This window comes from Helianthus annuus, chromosome 11 (assembly GCF_002127325.2).
Source record: "Helianthus annuus cultivar XRQ/B chromosome 11, HanXRQr2.0-SUNRISE, whole genome shotgun sequence".
Lineage (NCBI taxonomy): Eukaryota > Viridiplantae > Streptophyta > Magnoliopsida > Asterales > Asteraceae > Helianthus > Helianthus annuus.
Genome location: NC_035443.2, coordinates 34,261,234 through 34,281,110, shown reverse-complemented (window position 1 = coordinate 34,281,110; position 19,877 = coordinate 34,261,234). Strand labels below are relative to the sequence as shown.

Below are 19,877 nucleotides of genomic sequence, written 5' to 3'. Positions count from 1 at the left end.
TGTTCAGAACTAGAGACGGTATAATGTACAAACGCACATTCTAATTGGTCATCCTTTCCGATCACTTTCTTGATCCGGTCACGCTTTCGCAAATTTTACCATTTTGCCATGAGAAGGTTTGTTTGAGATATCTATTGAGTGTATCTGAGTCAACCCATTGATTGAATCCGGGTTCTCAACATGGAATTGATTGGAGCCTAAGTCAAGACTAATGGTTAGGCTTGTGATTGACCCGTTCTCTGGCGGGATTTAACCTGAAAGAGTGGATGAACTCAGATCAGGAAGTGTCAATTTCATTTCTACACAAGGGGAAGGGGATCGAAACAACAAACTATAGTTTAGAGGATTTTATTCTTGTAGCTGCTGACCATTATTATGATTATTATGAACATCTACATGCTCCAGAACCATACTGTTACAGATTTCACAAGCAAATCATGAAGTATCAATTTCTGCAACTTCTCTATTGATGAAGGGATCGAACCAGTGAGCAGTTGCATAGATTGATTTAACCAATAGCAGATGAAATTGGCATTGATCGGTGTTTGGTTAAGTCAATAAATTATTAAAAAAATAAAGAAATAAAAAAAACACCCATTTTAGTAAATATTTTTCAAATGACCCATTTTGGTAAATATTTATTCCACTAACACCTACTTGGGAAAAACTCAAGATTTCAACGATATTTTCTTGTACTTCTAAAATTATGCCGGGTTCAGGTTGGCATCATATAGCACGAAAATGGCCTATTAACTTATATATGTTACAAAACTCAACATATACGGGTTGTAAACCAGATAGGTTCCGTGTAACCCATTATTTATATGGGTTGTATATGGTAAAAGGTTGTTTTCAAGCAGTTAATGATCAGTTGTATTAAAATCGTAAAGGAGATATATATCGACTTACTTATTTGCAATTACTAAACTTGAACATGGCCCGTTAATAAAAATAATATCTGAATTCATTTAGACTTGTCATAAAACCTAACTATTATTATGTAGTGATTATTTCCTATTAGTGAATTGTTGAGATGTACTAACTTTATCCTACATAAAATATGTCGGAACATCAACAAGGAAACATTACAATAATTTAAACAAGTGATGTTCTAATAGACCAATTGAAACTACATTCTAGGTCAATGGCAACAAGAGTGAGTGAATGACCTCTTTCTTTCTGTTATATAAATCACTGACTTAAATCGTCAAAAAGAACATACCATTATATATTGGAAACGAGAGGTGGATGCGTGTTGTCAACAGTGTTTGGACACTTAGAGTAGGTATGACGCACCATATATGGATAGAAAAGACGATGAGTTGTAAGGGGGAAACCTCGCATAACCAGTATGGTATGTATAATATCGTTAAGACTAGGTTAAACACAAGAAGTATATTAGCAAACAAGTATATTAGCTCCGCACTTTAATCAAAATTTGCTCATTCTAAGATCGAATTGTGTTGCTAAGCACAAGATCTGATGACCAAGATCTAAATATTAGTTCAAAGTTAAATCCAGAACATAGGAAACATGTTAAGTGTGTTTTCACGATCTTCATCAAATTAGCAATGTTAGGAGTGCTTATATGGAATCAAATGAGACATTAGCCATTGATATACATATACTATCTATAAATTGTATTCTTCTACAATTACATTTTATGACTTCACACTCTCCACTAAGTAAGTATATCAATGCAGTACCCTCCTGTATATCGAATTATCATGTGTACTCTTGTGTGATTGATGTTATTAGAGTGTGGTCTTTTAGCAACTAGGATAACTAGTTATCTATGTGTTTTTTATCCAACTTTTTCATCTAATAAGAATTTTGAGTTATAAATTTCTAAGTGTCCTAATCGATCCAGTACATAAATATCGTTGCTTATATTATAATCTTTGCATAAAAGCAAATTGCCTATTCACAAAGTTCTTTTTTAAAAGCCAATTACATTATCACACCAAATATTTACAAAGAGACTCTCCAAGCCAGCGGCTAGGAGAGCCCAGATACAACACACACCCTACTTACTTGGACGGGGTCGATGGATGATTAGGAAGGTCCAAAGTTAATTTTCATTATTAAAACTCATATAATCTTCAACAACACATTCATCTTGAACCAAATTTTTCCTTCATAATCTATGTATTAAAACCAACATCTTTTGTATTTTCCATAAACTTAAACTTAATTTTTCACACATAATTAAAGGTAACAACATATTAATAAGTAACAACACCATATTAATAAGTAAAGATCATGTCCCCTAAAGGCCTTATCGATTTTATTAATTTGTTAAATGCATTATTAGTTAAATGAAGTTTAATGGAAAATATCTCAATAAGATGGAGTGTACTAAGTTGTCTCTCTAACACATATTCAAAAGATATTCGCCGACTATACTATAACTGTCGAAGATTCAAAGACGAGTTTCATCTTGGCATGATCTTATACTGGGGCTTATCTTTCATCCTTCACTTGAGATGTAATTGTCTAGAGACAAAACACAAACATAACTAAACATGCAGGTTTTTAATCTAAAACCGCAATCAAAACACAATTAACACCACATAACACGTGGATAAACTCCCAAATAAAGTTCCTTAGTTGTTTGATGTTCACGCTCAACCATCATCCATTAAAGTTCATTAATTGTTTAATGTTCAAGCTCGACAATCATCCATAGTATTAATAAACCTATTAGTAAAAACTTCAAGCTCGACCGTCATCCATTGTAGTAATAAACTTATTATAGTAAAAACTTCAAGTTTTATTACTAGTACTTTCCATTCGGTTAAGTAGCTATCATCGGTTGCATTTATGTCTTATAAACTTCCCATTCATCCACATTTTAACTTGTTGATTAATTATCTTCACATGATTTTCCTAAGTACATGTCGCGGTGAAAGTAAAACGCGTCTAAGCTAAGCGTCTAATGAACAAAGGAAAACGAAGTAGAAATAAACAACCCTAATATGACATAAACTAATAAATTATACAAATATAAAAAATGAACTTAGTTAACCATATCATACTTAAATACCTACGAAGTCAAATAATACAGATAATAATGCTACATGTTTGATGTGATGTGGGCATACATACACTGATACGCACATGTGTGCACATAAACACATACAGAGAGATTATTTATGTGTGTATCATAGCATTGATCCGTACACCTTCTAGCATATTGTTAAAAATAAGACCAAGTGCGACTTCAAGCATACCAATAAAAAGGTGATGTCACAATAAGCGTCGAGTCAGAAATATATAAATCCAAGTTAACCAACAAAAGTTAGAAACATATAAATACAAATTAACATATAATAGCAAGCTTGTTCGGGTTTTATATTCAAAAAATTGATCGTATAATAGAGTCAGAAACACATAAATACATATCAACCTATCTCTCAATAAGCGCCAAGTCAGAGAAGTCTAAGTAGTAACGTCCGATGGGAGTTGTCACACATGGAATTTCGAACGAAGGAAAAGGAAATGTGTGATACAAACTCGTGTTCTATAAGGCCTCGATAACTACTATTGACTAATTAACTCTGAGACGCGTGATCTCTTCATAATACACATATATATATATAGGCTTCGGTTCAATTAAAACCACCACGAGTTGTGAGAACCATGAGAACTCCTACTTCCCGCGCGAGTTGGGCCACAAACTTTTGCACAAACGTAGATAAAAATATTATAAACACATATGTAAAAAAAGCAAAAAAAATTGCCGAGTCGATAGTTTTGCCTGATATAAGTTTTGTTTACGCGCTGATATAAATTTTGTTACGGCGATAAAAAAAATTTACACCTCATGTAAACTTGTGCATGCGACATTTAAAAAAAAAAGTTTTTGCCGAAACAAGTGATTTTTTTTAAGATTTTTGAGAATTATTTTTTTGGAAAAACATTTTGAAAGGCATAGTTCTCATGATTCTCACAACTCAACGTGGCCTTTCATCATCAAATTGTAAAATACACTAGTGTATTTCATTATCAAATCCCGGCTATTGATTTACGCACGTGTATGGCCAGGATGAGTTCGCTCAGTTCGCAAATACACTAGTGTTCACTTTTAAACCTAATCCTATATTATCGTACAATATTCCTTAACGTACGATGTCTACGAGATGAAATTACGCACGTTATAAAACTCAAAAACCCTAATCACGCATGTTGAAAACCATAATCACGCATGTTGAAACCCATAATCACGCATGAACATAATCACGCATGTATAAAATCAGAAATCACGCATGGGGTAAAAACCCTAATCACACATGTTATAAAACTAATCACGCATGTTATATTTCAACAGCGTACGTTAACCCAGATTGTACAACACACACACACACTCTCTCTCTCTCTCTCTCTCTCTATATATATATATATATATATATATATATATATATATATATATATATATAGGGAGAAGATCATGCGAGAACCACCTCTTATTGTGAGAACCGCGAGAACCAATGTGAACACACCAAAAATGCCTAAAAATAGCTAAAAATCACACAAAAAATTTTTTTTTGAATTTTTTAATATTTTTTATAAAAAAATCGCTACTTTTCGAAGCCAAGAAAAAAAATTTTAATTTTTTTTGGCTTCTAAAAGTAGCGATTTTAACATAAAAAATATTAAAAAATTCAAAAAAAATTTTAGATTTTTTTTTATTTTTTTAGATTTTTTTAGGTCTTTTGGGGTTTAGTTTTTAGCATTTTAGCTGGGGGGGTGGGGGTGGGGGGTTTAGGTTTTTTTTTTTTTTTGGGGGGGGGGGGTGGGGTTAGGTTTTTTTTAGGTTTTTTTTTAGCATTTAGCTTGGGGGGGTTTAGGTTTTTTTTTGGGGGGGGGGGGGGAGGGGGGGTTAGGTTTTTTTAGGTTTTTTTAGCTATTTTAGGTTGTGTTCACATTGGTTCTCAAGGTTCTCACAATAAGGGTGGTTCTCGCATGAGCCCCTCCCTATATATATATATATATATATATATATATATATATATATATATATATATATTACCAAAACGTCATATTTAAGGGTTTTGTGTTGTGTTTTGAATGATAAGGCTTTGATTATCGAATGACTAATATTAGTGTGTTTTATGTTGATTATCATGTTGTGTTTTATATTCATAGTTCTACGATGGTGTGTTTGAAGTTTTTATGGACTTTTAGGGTTTGGATATTGTGTCTTAGTGATCCCCATTATGTTATTTATGTGTTTTGAGTATGTTTTATGACTGAAATTGTGGTGTTTTATGACTTTGTACACTTTATAGGCAAAATAGACTTTGTAGCCGAACCCCACCCTATATATATATTCCTCTTCTGCTCATATGCCAACAGCCTCTTTTAATTTAGTTCAATATTTTATACTTACACATTTTTTAAATATAAACTAAGACCTTCATTATTAGTATGTTTCCTGTTACTATAGTTATATTAGTTTTATATAAAAAGTTATTGGTTTTTTCATCTTTCATATTATGAAACTTTCTAAAGAAGGCTAAAGACTAGCAAAACCAGAAATCTGATTATCCACAAATCTAATTAACAGTATATATAGAGGTGCTTATAAGTTTGACATGTTTTTCACATGATTGTTATTTTGGTAGCTAGAAACCCCCACCCATATGAAACATATCTAACTTTTTTAATTCATTTTTTAATCTTATGTGGTTCATTGCTATGGTTGGTTCCATTCATTTTCAGCATCAAGGGGCAGTGTAGATCTCATACCCAAGCCTTATATCGAGAACATCATGAGGCGCGCTCTCCCCCCTACCGTGGAAATCAACGACGACACCAAAGAACTCATGCAACGATGTGTATCCGAGTTCATCGGTTTAATCACTACCGAAGCTGTTGAAACTTGCCACCAGCAGAAGCGGGTCACGCTTAATGGTGAAGACATCATTGATGCCATGGAGTCTCTAGGCTTTGAGGACTATGCTCCGCTTCTTAACATTTTTAAAAATCGTTACCGTGAGCATCGTCTTGCTGCTAATATGCTGCCACCGCCACCGCCGCCACCACCGGAGCGATTCTTTGTGCCCATGTCAAGGCCAGAACTGCCGCTGACAGCGCAGGAAGAAGAGGCGAATACCTTCGTTGAATCGATTATCCGTGACTCGGATGATCCTGAGTAAATGGTTATGTAACGCACCCCGTTAGGATGGCTTGAGACTTGCTGACAAGTAGACAATATTACTATATTAATAAGTTGGGGTGTCGTTGGTTATGTTTTGAATAAACAATGAACTTGTTTCTATTATGAACTTTTCATTTAGGAATGGTTAAGTCATGGGTTAACATCCAGGAACTATTGCATATATGGGCCTCTACCCCTTGGGTAACGGGTAGTCCTCTAGCATGTTACCGGTATCGGTACTGAATTTCTCATACCGATTCTTTACGGTACCGAATCGGTACCCACTTTTTGTGTTTTCGGTACCGGTGTTTTCAGTACCGATCCGATACGATACCGGTATTTTACCGGTATTTTACCGGATTTTACCTTCAGATACCGGTATTTTACCGGATTTTACCTTCAGATACCGGTATTGTACCGGTAACATACCGAACAATTTCGGTACCAGCACTGATACCCATATTTGGCTAAATTTGATACCGCTATTTTCGTTATCGGTATACCGAGCCCATCCCTACTCTAGTCCTCTACCGCCTTTTGGTTCTCATTTTCATTTTTTTAGTTTTTATTCAACATATAATTTTCTTTTTCTTTGACAAGATTTAGTATCTACTATTTAAAAAAAAAAAATCTAAATACACAGATTTGTTCTGTTTTATTTTATTATCAACGTTTTGACATAAATTTCCTTTCTGAAGTACTAAAGCGAACTCTAAAATTTTACATTTCATGAAATGATATCTAAAAGTTGTTGAAAGACACACTTTAAAGGTGGTTGGTTTTCATAAGGCTAATTCTCATAAATGGGCTGTGAGGCCGCTGAAATGACGGAAATAAAGCTTGTGCCATCGTGGTAGAAGGTCGTGATGCCAATGTTAACAATCGAACCGAACAAAGAATTAGAAAACAAGCAGTTTTGGAGAATGTAAGATTTTGTGATGGAGATTTTAATTGATGGAGGTGAATGATGATATGTGGTATGATAAAAGAGCATAAAAAATTGACATGGTGCTAAGTGGCTAACTAATAGATATATTCGTCTAGAAATCTAGCAGGGATACACACTTAGATAGTTAGATAGTGTTTGTTTTACAAAATTGAATTGATTAGGTGTGTGTAAGAGAGGGGACTCCCCTAAGAAAGGAGTGTCCCTCTCACCCTTAACACATTATGGAATTTCAACTTAGGTATGTCATTTTACATATTAAACATTCCAATATTGATAATTATACCAACCAACATTTTTAGATTTCAAAGGAATTCTCTAAAATCTAATTCAAATTCCACTACATTCTACGAAACGAAGAGTCAATTCAAAGTCACGGCCCACCGGTTCTAATTAGGGTTGAACACTTATTATTCAATGGGTGATTTATTTATTTATTTTTTTTTTTTTGGTTTTATTTTAAGTGACTGACAGAGAATTTTGACACGTTTAGATGCAAATCTATAAATTGGTTTGGCTCATTAATTATATACTTATATATAAGTTTGGTAAATATTATATAGAGTTAAATGCCATTTTAGTCCCTGTGGTTTGGGTCATTTTGTCAGTTTAGTCCAAAGGTTTTATTTTGAACCTGTGGGTCCAAAAAGGTTTCACAGTTGCCATTTTAGTCCACTTGGTTAACTTCATCCATTTTTTCTGTTAACGAGAAGGCCAATTCGGTCATTTTGTATGTAATTCTGTTAACTAAAAGGGCAATTCAGCCATATAAAATGACCGAATTGGCCTTCTCGTTAACAGAAAAAATTGATGAAGTTAACCCAGTGGACTAAAATGGCAACTATGAAACCTTTTTGGACCCACAGGTTAAAAATGAAACATTTGGACTAAACTAGCAAAATGGCTCAAATCACAAAGACTAAAATGACATTTAACTCTATTATATAATAGAGTTGCAGGCCAAAAGTATGAACACATGTGATTATGTGATTCCAACCTGTACGGCCACAACGGCCTCATTTGACTGATTGGGCACCCAAATACGCTCCTAAGTTGTGCGGGCCCAACTTTAAATTATTGGATCCTTTATTTAGACTCAATTTATCAACTATTTACTTGTTTTAATTTTATGTCGAGCACCGTTGGTGTCTTTGATAATTTGTGACAAGTATATGACCTTTTCTTACTGTTAATATTAAAGCTTTAAATTATATTACATCCTAAACGATGTATAAATAGATGTATTGATTTTATTAATATAGTGCAAGTTTAGTAAATAAAAATTATAACAAATACTAAAGTAGTGTAATTTTTATGTAAAATGCTCATCACCTAATGTATTTATATCAAATTTGGTATAACATAATTAATTTAACCAAATTTTCATAACTAACACAATTATAGCATTGAAGATAATTAATATAACCCTTACTTCCTTAGGCCACCTGGTATACTCTAACACCCATAGGTATTAATCCTAGTTGGTATCCGTTAACACCTGTTAAACCGTTTTTGAAGGGTGTTAAAAGGCATTAAAAGCTTCACATGTTAAAAAGTTAACTAGGAGAGAGAGAGAGCGAGGGAATCAAGCATTGCAAAATTTGCGCACACACACACAACAACATGCTATATATATGTATTTTAATTAATTTTAAGGGGCGTTAATGAGGTTAAACCATTTCCTTAGTGTGCGGTGAAGTGAAAGAGGGTCAAGTAGGTGATGTGGTACTTACGTGTAGTTAAGGGGCGTAAAATCGGTCAAGGTGACTATGATTAAAGACAGAGGCGCAAATCACCCTCCTAATTTTAGGTGGTGTAAGTGGGTTCCCATCAAATGCAACATCATGGCTTGGAGAGACAATTTGGATAGACTCCCAACGAGAAATAATTTAATTAAAAGGAATGTGGATATTAGCTCGGTCTTGTGCCCTTTTTGCGACGAATACGAGGAATTGGTGGATCATTTATTCACTGCTTGCCCTATGGCGATTCGGGTCTAGTCAGCCTTCAGCGTTTGGTGTAAATTACCGCCGCTGTTCTTTTTTGAATTCAAAGACATTCTTGACATTCATAAAAATATCAAAAGTGGTAAGAAGGCGGAAAAGGTCATATACAGTTTGGCTATTATTTCACGTTGGTGCATATGGAAAGGAAGGAACGAATTGGTATTTAATAAGATAAAGTGCAGTTCGCAAGACATCATAGGGGAGATTAAATCGAGAGGGTATGCCTGGGCTAGAAGTAGAATTACATGTAATTATATTAGTTGGGCGGACTGGTGTAAATACTCTTTGTACATGTAGGTTGTTTTTTCCTTTTCTCTTTGCCCGTTTGGGTCGGGGGTTGTTTGGCCTTTCGCCCGTCTGGGTTGGAGGTTTGCTTTAATGAAATTTATTTTTTTAAAAAAAGTTAAGAGGCATGAAAATATACCCCATAACCTTAGAACTATGATTAAAGATGTTTTTTTGACAATTAAAATATAATACTTTAACCATAACTCACCTTAAATGATGATGGTTGTGAACTATTGATAACTGATTAAAGTTAATTTTTAAACAGCGCATTTAAGGGTTTTCTTTTTTTAATATCATCTGTAACAAGATTGATATAAAATTTAACTTTGTCATCATTATTTAACTTTATATTAATCATCTTGTGATAACTTTTAATAATACACATAATATAACCGTTACATATATACATCTTGACCCAGTTTGCCCCCAATCTAAAGTTTCCTCTTAATATAAAAAATGTATAAAAAACCAACCGACCTCCGCTCCTAACCGTTTGAACCCCATCTCCCCCACTCATAGATTCCCACCATCTCCACCTCCCCATACCCCCCCCCCCCCACCCCACCAACAACAACCAACATTTTAACACTAAACTAAGTTCACTCAATCTCACAATTCCCATTAATTCAATTCAATCTTTGAGAAATATTATCATCATGAATTCAAGAAACCACCTTGCTTTCTTGCTGATCTTTTTCACCACCATCATATTCCACCCTTATACGACGTCGTCGTCGTCTTCATCCACCACCTTCCACTTCCCCACTCTCTCTCTCCAAAACCTCTCTCTCCTCGGCGACTCCTACCTCCGAAACGGCGTCGTCGGCCTCACCCGCGACACCGGCGTCCCCTCCTCCTCCTCCGGCACCGTCATCTTCACCTCCCCCATCACCTTCCTCAACCCCACCACCAACTCCACCGCCTCTTTCTCGACCAAATTCACATTCTCCATCCAAAACCCCAAAGGAATATCCTCCTCCGGTGACGGAATATCCTTCTTCCTCTCCCCCAACAACCACTCTCTCGGCTCCCCCGGTGGCTTTCTCGGCCTGGTCAACTCCACCCAGTTGACCAAAAACAAATTCATTGCTATCGAATTCGATACCCGACTTGACACCCATTTCAACGACCCGAATGATAACCATGTCGGGTTGGATATTAACAGTTTGAATTCGATTAAAACCGCTGATTGTTCGTTAATTGGGATTGATTTGAAAAGCGGGAGTTATATTACTGCTTGGATTGATTACTGGCATGATGGGAACAATCTGAAGGTCTTTTTATCTGAATCCGAATCGAATAAGAAACCGATTTACCCGATTTTGGATGTGGATATTGATCTATCGTTGTATTTTCAAGAAGTTATGTATTTGGGGTTTTCGGGTTCGACTGAAGGGAGTACAGAGAAACATTTTGTTACGAATTGGAGCTTCACTTCGTTCGGGATTCGACACCCGAAACCGCGGATTGGGAACCCGCATAATGTGAGTGACGATACGGTTGCGAAGAATCCGGCGATTGAGGTCCCGAACAATGTTGGTGATCGGAATAAGAAGCATAAGAAGATCGGGTTGGCGGTTGGGGTTCTCGGGCCAGTTTTTTTCTGTTCGGTTTTAGTCGTTTTCGGTTATGTTTCGGTTAAGAAATGGCGGGAAAGCAAGATGGATATGAATATTCAAGCGGAGTTGTTAACTGGGCCGAAACAGTTTAGTTACAAGGAGTTGAAAGTGGCTACTAATGGGTTTCATTCGGGTCGGATTATCGGGCATGGGGCTTTCGGGTCGGTTTATAAAGCAGTTTTTGTGTCGTCGGGTGCCACGGCTGCGGTGAAAAGGTCTAAGCATTCACATGAAGGGAAGACGGAGTTTTTAGCTGAGTTGTCGATTATCGCGTGTTTGAGGCATAAGAATCTTGTCCCGCTTCAAGGATGGTGTGTCGAAAAAGGCGAGTTGTTGTTGGTTTATGAGTATATGCCTTATGGGAGTGTTGATAAGGTGTTGTATCAAGAGTCTGGCCATTGGGGGTTCTTGAAATGGAACCATAGGTATAATATCGCGGTCGGGTTGGCTTCGGTTTTGGCTTACCTTCATCAAGAATGCGAGCAACAAGTGATCCATCGCGATATTAAAGCGAGTAATGTGATGCTCGATGCGAATTTCAATGCTCGGTTAGGTGATTTCGGGCTGGCCCGGATCATGGACCATGATAAAAGCCCGGTCTCCACACTAACCGCGGGGACCATGGGCTATTTAGCGCCCGAGTATCTTCAATATGGGAAAGCAACTGATAAAACCGATGTTTTCAGCTACGGTGTGGTGGTGCTAGAACTGTGTTGTGGGAGGAGACCAATTGAGAGGGAGCCAGGGGGTCATAAGATGATCAATTTGGTGGATTGGGTATGGGAGTTGCACTCGAAAGGTGCCATTTGTGACGCGGTTGACAAGCGGTTGAACAAAGAGTTTGATCCGGACGAGGTTAGGAAGCTTTTGTTGGTCGGATTGAGTTGTGCGAATCCCGACAGTGAAAAGAGGCCGTCAATGAGGAGAGTGTTGCAGATCTTAAACAACGAGTCGGATGAAATCGCGGTGCCTAAGATGAAACCGACTTTGAGTTTCTCGAATAGCTTACCGTTGAGTATAGAGGATATCATCGTGTCTTCTTTGGATGATGATGAAGAAGATGCAAGTGCGAAGGCGAGTACGAATGCGAATCTTACAGTGCCTGTAATCAGGATAGATGGTTGATCTCGAGTGTAGTTGAATACTATTTCCATTGTTTGATTGTTTTGTTTGTTGGAAGGTGTATATAAATATTTGTTAACCATGTATACTACTATAACTCAATAAATCAATATTGTGGGGGGTAAAAAGATAATTTGTATAATTACAGGACCGAATTTAAAACTTAGACAAAGGTGAAATAGTATTTTAGGAGCACTTTCTTTTTAATGTATAGTATAACACGGTAGAAATAGAGAAATATAATGTCAACGTTTCTCTTGGTGATCATAATCATATTTGAGATTTATGTTAGGATAAATTACACTTTTCGTTAACGAGTTGCAATTGATAATCTTTAATTTTAATAATTATAGTCATAATCTTCTATTTGGAAAACTCATTACACATTTCGTCCTTTAATACTAACCAGGTTAAAAATTTAAATTAAATCTTTTTTACTTAAGAATATCATGATCATTTCACGCTTTTATTTAAAATGAAAGGTGAAATAATATTTTAGGAACACTTTCTTTTTAATGTATAGTATAAACACGGTAGAAATAGAGAAATATAATGTCAACATTTCTCTTGGTGATCATAATCATATTTGAGATTTATGTTAGGATAAATTACACTTTTCGTTAACGAGTTGTAATTGATAATCTTTAATTTTAATAATTATAGTCATAATCTTCTATTTGGAAAACTCATTACACATTTCGTACTTTAATACTAACCAGGTTAAAAATTTAAATTAAATCTTTTTTACTTAAGAATATCATGATCATTTCACGCTTTTATTTAAAACTAGATTATTAGACCCGTGTACTACACGGGCTTAAGAATATAAAATTATAACTTATTTAATTTTATGTTGTCTTCATAAATTTATATAAGTGGATTTTTTTACCATAGATGACGCACAAGTTGGTCATGCATAAAAACCGATTGTTTTATAAACAAACCAACTTTACATAGAAATTGTCTTGTACTTTTATTTATCGTCATGGCAAAACATAGGGCGAGAGGAAACTGTCTTCTTTTCAATACGTATCCTTCTGTTTGGCAGTATTAAACGAAATCTAGGGATAAACATTCAGGTGCCAGTATTACTTCCAGATAATATGAGTGCCTCAATAACCTGACCACTCAGTGATAGGACCTGTAGTAGAGTTCCATTACATAAACTATTCTTTCGATCAATATAAGTCTATTTAGGACATCCGGTGAGTATAGACTTGCTTCAAAATTATTATGAAGATATTCTATCCTTAAACCCGTGTATTACACGAGTCTAATAACATTAAAAGTGTTTTTAAAGCATGGAAGTAAACCGGTTTTCAAGTATCGGACTAACCTATTCTTTACCATTTTTATTATTATAATATAAATTAATAATTTATTAAATAGATGTTTTAAACATATACTGAAAAAATCCTTTTAAAGAATAAGAATGTGTTGCCATATGAACATTATTTGAAATTGTTTATTATAAGTAGAAGTGTTACTAATAACTAATTATATATTTTAGATAATTCAAAAGTAAATGATCAATATTTAAGTAGACAATAAAAACATTTATTAGTATTAAGTTGTTAAGGAATTTTTCATTGTTTTGTATTAATTAATTAATATTAATAATAATATTGGTGAATTGAAGGATAGAGTAATGCCATGTGGCATTATGTAAACTCTTTTATTAGTATATAAGAATGCCATGTGGCATTAAGTAGACCATTTTATTAGTATTAGATGTCTCTAAATAAAACAACCACCACCGCTAGGGGCGGACCCACATTGGTGCCACCGGGGTCCCCGGACCCCAATCTTTTTAAAAAAAATAGCAGATTCGGTATATTAAATTGTATATGGACCCCATAAATACAATTAGGTGGACACCATAGAAATAAAAAGAAAGCTGGTGTAGTGGTAAAGCTCCCTCTTTTCCACCAAGAGGTCATGGGTTCAATCCTTGATAAGCCCATTTTTCTTATTTTTTTTTAAATCTAGTTCAAACCTCACTTTAACTCGACCCGAACGAGGATCGACCCGAAAATGGACCCCATTGAAATAAAATCCTGGGTCCGCCACTGACCACCGCCGCCCAAAAACCTCCACTGCAAACATTACTCGCTTATAAACATCAACATCCAGTTCACACAGATCTTCAATCCTTCGGAACCAATCCAATCTCCATCTCTGGCACCTTATCAACCACATCGAGTTTACAATTATACGTATACGACCAGTTAACACACGCCGGATCTACAGCGGTTTTCAAAAAAATTGATTGTATGCATTTACTCGTGATCTCGAGATATTTAGAATACTCTGGAAGAGCTGTGGTAGTTTGTAGTGCGATAATGGAGTCCTTCCAGCTATTGAGAAAACTCGAATTGAAAAACACATCGATTTTGAATATTAAGTTGCCTCTTTCAATATCCTCCGTCATCTCAAGGTACTCTGTCGCGCAACGGATGACCACGACGTTGTGCGTACCAATGGAAACTCAAAAAGCTCCGCCAACTGCAACCAATTTGCATCTCCAACTAAAAACCTCCACTATCACTACCAATCTTTAAAATCTTTTACAAAACACAACAACCACTGGTCCACTGCTAATGTCACACCCTGGCTTTTGCAGAAGCGTGATTATGGTGTGACTTTCTTAATATCATTGCATTCAATCATAACATCAACTAAATGATAAAACCATAGATTTGTCATCCATAAAATAGGTTTAAAACATAACAACATTGTTTTAAAAACGTAGTCTTCAAATTTAATTTTTACAATCATACAAAATGTTTGTGAGTTCATTAAGGACTCATCAAAAGATATTAAACAGCACCAAGGTTTGGAAGGCGTGTCTCGACTAGGAAAGAGACACACTGACCAAACTCAAAGACCATGGATGACATCTTTATTCTTAACGCAGCATAGAAACTTCCAACGTCCGCCAGATCCACTTTACAATTTCCCTGAAATACATGTAGTTTGAAAAACATCAACAAAAATTGAGCGAGTTCATGTGTTCGTTTGTGTGTATGTATAAACCTTTGAAAACGTTGTAAGTATGTATGTAAGTCCCTGGTATGTAGCAATAAGGAAAAAGAGATCACCACTGGGTTGCAAAGCCAATGGTATGTGTGAAGTGATGCAGGAAGACTCAAACCTAGCAGACTTGCACCGGGCCTCTGGCTGTAAGACATAGTCACCACATGGTCCACTCGACAGACTCACGGGTGGGGCTCGCTACACCCAAATAGATCTATCACTCATGCCCCTCGGTCCTACAACGAGGATTGATGGCCTTAATCGCCCTACCCATTCACATGATCAAGCAGTAACCCTCCTTAGCTAACCATACCATGTATAAAACGTTTGTAATGGTTGTAACATGTATTTCACCCCCGAAGTATAAAACTGAAAATAGTTAAAAGAAAAGGGGGACATGAACTCACAGTATTGCGTCTTCACAATTGTAACTTAAATCCCTTCGGCAAACACGGCTACCTACAATGTACTGATGTCTATTAGACGGACGGGTCGTGCCTTGTTTTAGTATTGCGTAGTGCCTTTGAGTTACGTTTTAAAGTGTCTTCGTTATAATTCCGAGTTAAAATAATAAATATTTTAACCTTAAATTATATTTAATTTTGGAATGATTGTTAAACGATATTTGGTAACAATACTTCTCAAGTATTTCCTTCCCAAGGATGGGGGTATCTTATACATGTATATCCGTATTCTTGTATTGGTATATCTTGCCATGTATTGGCATCGTATTCCGGTGCGTACGTATTTTCTAAATAAATATCCAATATATTCCCAAAACAATATATTTTCAAGTCTTACATAGAAAATATATATAAACTTATCTTGTCCAAAGATACTGTATTTCTAGAAAATAAATATTTTTCCCAAAAATCATATATCTTCTAAATATACTAAGAAAATATATTTTTACTTCCAAAATAATATATTTTCTCCTTGTCGAAAATACGATATATTTTTTAATGATAATAAAAATCATATTTTCATTTCTTTTGTATCCAATATAATATTTACCAAAAGTACGCTCATAAATGTATTTTCCGAAATATTTTGTAAGCTACATTCTTGCGTTCGGTTTTACAATATTAAGTGTGTAACTTATATATTTATTCCTTGTGGTTATTGGTAATACTTTGGATTGTAAATTCTTGGTATCTTGTTAAGTTATATTATTTTACCTAAAATAATATAACTATTTCACAACGTATACAATTATTCACTCAAGTGTCTTCTATATATATATTCTAAATATATATTCATCCATTTTTATTTATAAAAACCAACCTCCAATATTTGTATTTTTGTTACAAAAATTTTGGCAAGTTTATATTGAAAACTTATGATCAAAATACACTTGTAAATATTTGTTAGAAAATATTTCTTTAAGTGTTTATATTTTTAGAAAATTTTGCCATAGTTTCCCCTAAAAATGGAGGTGTCCATGCTATCAAAGCATATCATTTTCTTTTCAAAAATCATCACAAGCAATCAACAATTAACCCTAGACAACTTGCACTTACCAAGTGTCCAAAACTATACAATTTACATAACAACATGAACTTGATCTTTTATAAAAAAATAAAAAAAAACTTGTAGTAATTTACTAGTGTTTTTAGTAAGCCTAGTTACCTTTAAAAATATGATTATTTATTTAATAACATCATTCTTGAAGATTTTAGATCTTTACAAATTCTATGATGATTTTTCAAAAATTAATCTTCTTGTATTTTTCTTGTTAACCATGTACTTTTATACTTGTTTCACCACTAGAAACATGGTTAGTTTCTTTAAAAACAATGTTTATGTAGATCTTGTGATTTAACTTGGTTCCTTGAGAAAACTAGTTTTGAAATCATCCTAGTTTATGACTAGTAACATATTACATATTTCATCATTCACAAAATCATTTTTACTTTTCAAGTTCATGTGAAACATAGAGTATGATCATCTTGGTCTTTCACAAGATCATCACCTTAACTTACTAGATCATGTGTTTAATCACAATCTAGTAGGTTTCATATGATGTGTAACATCATGAACACAAATAACCAATCATCAAGAAGCAAAACAACACTAAACAATATGTATTCTTATGGTTTTTAAGCTTTATGTGAAGGTTCATCTTCATGTTCATTAATGTTCTTTAGTGTTCTTCATAATAATCAACATGAATCTTCTTTTAACCACTAATATAAGATGAACAATGGAGTGTATGAAGTTCTTACCACTAGCTCAAGGCTAGGGATGATTCAAGAGGATAAGTGAAGTGGATAAAAGCAAATGGTGAAGGTCCTTCAACTTCCGAAAGCTCCAAGCTTCCTAACTTAGCTCCTTACACCTTAGAACAAGCTTGGAATCATTGTAGGATGGATGAAAATGGTGGTGGTGTGGGTGCTTGTTTGGGCCGAGAGCATGGAGGGGGAGAGAGAGGAAGAAGGTGTTGATTAGAATGAGGGTGATCATCTTCTTATAACCATCTAATGCATTGTCCAATGGGTCTTATGTCTTGTAAGTACACAACAATATCTTTCACCAAATCAAAATGAATCAAAGAGAGATTTAGGAAATCTTGTAAGATTAAGGAGATCACAAGTGGGGGGCCACATGGTGACCGTCCCAATCGGGGGGGGGGGGGGTATTGGTTGGTTTTCAATGGGTAGTTAAGTTATCTAGTTAAAAGTTAAGTATCATGTTTAGTGTTTATGTGTAACATGTGTTATATAGTGGGTTAGGGTGTTCGGGGATTGTAACTAACTCAGAAACATTAAAACAATCCTTCTAGTATAATTTTGGTGTTTCTAGTAATGTCCGGTTGTTCGGATAGATACCGGTTCGTTAAAGTGTCAAACTATTCCGTTTAGTGATCTTTAAGTACCCTTTTGTGACACTTTTAATTCCCGACACTTAGGAAAGCATTCAGGACCATTTAGTCATATTTTTGCATGTAATTAGCTTGTTAAAATGCTGAATTTTGCTGAAATATGCAGAATTTTGCACTTTAAGTGGGTTTTAGGCACTTTCCGGCACTTTAACTATCACTTAGTAAAGAAGTTTTGTGGTCCTTACTTCCCTACACACTATACTAGGGTAGAACTTGGTTTCCGGCTCATACTGGGTCTTAAAACACTGTTTGTCTATGTACTGAACCCCGTCAGCATATTCCTGATTTATCCGTTAACTGTGCTAACTGTGCTCTGTGCATCGTTTATGTCACTAAAGTTTGTATGTAAAAGTGATGTGACATTATGCAATATGTGATGCACATGTAAGTATGATGCAGTAATCAGAAAGCAGTTAAGTATAATTCAGCATAGTCATTAAGCACTAATCAGGATTAATTAATTGTACGGATGCATGCAAATTTGGCAGTTGTCACAGCTAACATCTCATGGCCTGACATCTCACAACTGTCTTAACATCACCACCACAACCACCATAAACAACCACCCGACAACCACGACCTACCCTACCCTCTCTCTACATGTTCATTTTTATCGGTCACTGTCTCCCTATCTCTGTTAGGTTGCAGATCAGATCTGAACCAGATCTGCGATGGTCAATCGGAAAAACGACTGATGGCAGCCGACAATCACGCCCAAATCACCACCATTCGCAACAATGAGTGGCTTCAGTTGGTAACAGGCTTCAGGTGACAAGTTGTGAGACATAGTTGAAAGGTGGGATACGATGGTGGTGGCTGGATTTATTAGTGGTGGTGGAGGTTGGTTGTGTGTGTGTGTATATATATATATAGGGTTAGGTTAATGTACAATAGCCCTTATCGTACAATATGTATGCCATCATCTCAGCCGTACTATCTAGTGCGAATTCACTTTTGAACATGCGATTTGTGCTGAAAAACCAACATGCGAAATTGCTTTATATACCAACATGCGATTTCATCATATTTACCAACATGCGAAATTGCTACAAAAAAATCAACATGTGATTTCATCAAAAATACCAACATGCGATTTCGAACATGCATTTTTATAACGTGCGATTTCACAATATCGTATGTATTGTACGTTAAGGGATATTGTATTTTACACTTTCACTATATATATATATATAGAGGCCGGTTATCATACAAATAACCTAATCGTACATTATGTACGCTTCATCCACAACCGTCAGATCATCTCATTTAAACAACGTGTTTTACTATTAAATTTATCAAATTAAAATTAATAAAAATAAACCGCCAAGGTTAAAATCGTCAAATGCGAGATCAAAACCCCTGATAATCAGCAAACAAAACCTCAAAAATCATAACGTAAGATTCTAAATCAAAACCGAAATCGAAATTATAACAATTAATCAAAAATCGATCGATTCTTATTCACCAAATCCTTCTGTGAAATGAACTTCTGATGAATTTAGAAATTCAGAACTGAAACGAAATCGATGGACTGACTATCGAAGAAGATGATGCAGGGTGTGATATCATGTCCGAATTCATGGACAATGCAAATGCGATTTCACTAAAAAGAAGAATTCTTTGAAATTTCATATAGCGTGCGAATTCATGACAATGCACATGCGATTTCAGTAAAAAGTTAAGTATTTTTCGAAATTTCATATAGTGTGCGAATTCATGATAATACACATGCGATTTCAGTAAAAAGTTAAGTATTCTTTGAAATTTCATATAGTGTGCAATTTTCATGCTTTTACACATGCGATATCAGGAAAAA

General features: G+C 35.1%; 2 protein-coding genes across 2 annotated transcripts; both read left to right on the top strand.

Moving 5' to 3' along the window:
- The first annotated feature begins 5,774 nt into the window (after nt 1-5,774).
- On the top strand, nt 5,775-6,161 carry LOC110888049 (transcriptional activator HAP3). Its single transcript, XM_022135594.1, has one exon. The coding sequence runs from the start codon at nt 5,775-5,777 to the stop codon at nt 6,159-6,161; it is 387 nt and encodes a 128-aa protein (XP_021991286.1).
- Nucleotides 6,162-9,958: 3,797 nt separating this feature from the next.
- On the top strand, nt 9,959-12,250 carry LOC110889993 (probable L-type lectin-domain containing receptor kinase S.7). The gene has a single exon (XM_022137566.2). The coding sequence runs from the start codon at nt 10,060-10,062 to the stop codon at nt 12,145-12,147; it is 2,088 nt and encodes a 695-aa protein (XP_021993258.1). The 5' UTR covers nt 9,959-10,059; the 3' UTR covers nt 12,148-12,250.
- Nucleotides 12,251-19,877: the final 7,627 nt, after the last annotated feature.

Bases quoted from the DNA above. Each gene is read 5' to 3' on its own strand.
- LOC110888049 (XM_022135594.1), top strand. From the start codon at position 5,775: ATGAGGCGCGCTCTCCCCCCTACCGTGGAAATCAACGACGACACCAAA.
- LOC110889993 (XM_022137566.2), top strand. From the start codon at position 10,060: ATGAATTCAAGAAACCACCTTGCTTTCTTGCTGATCTTTTTCACCACC.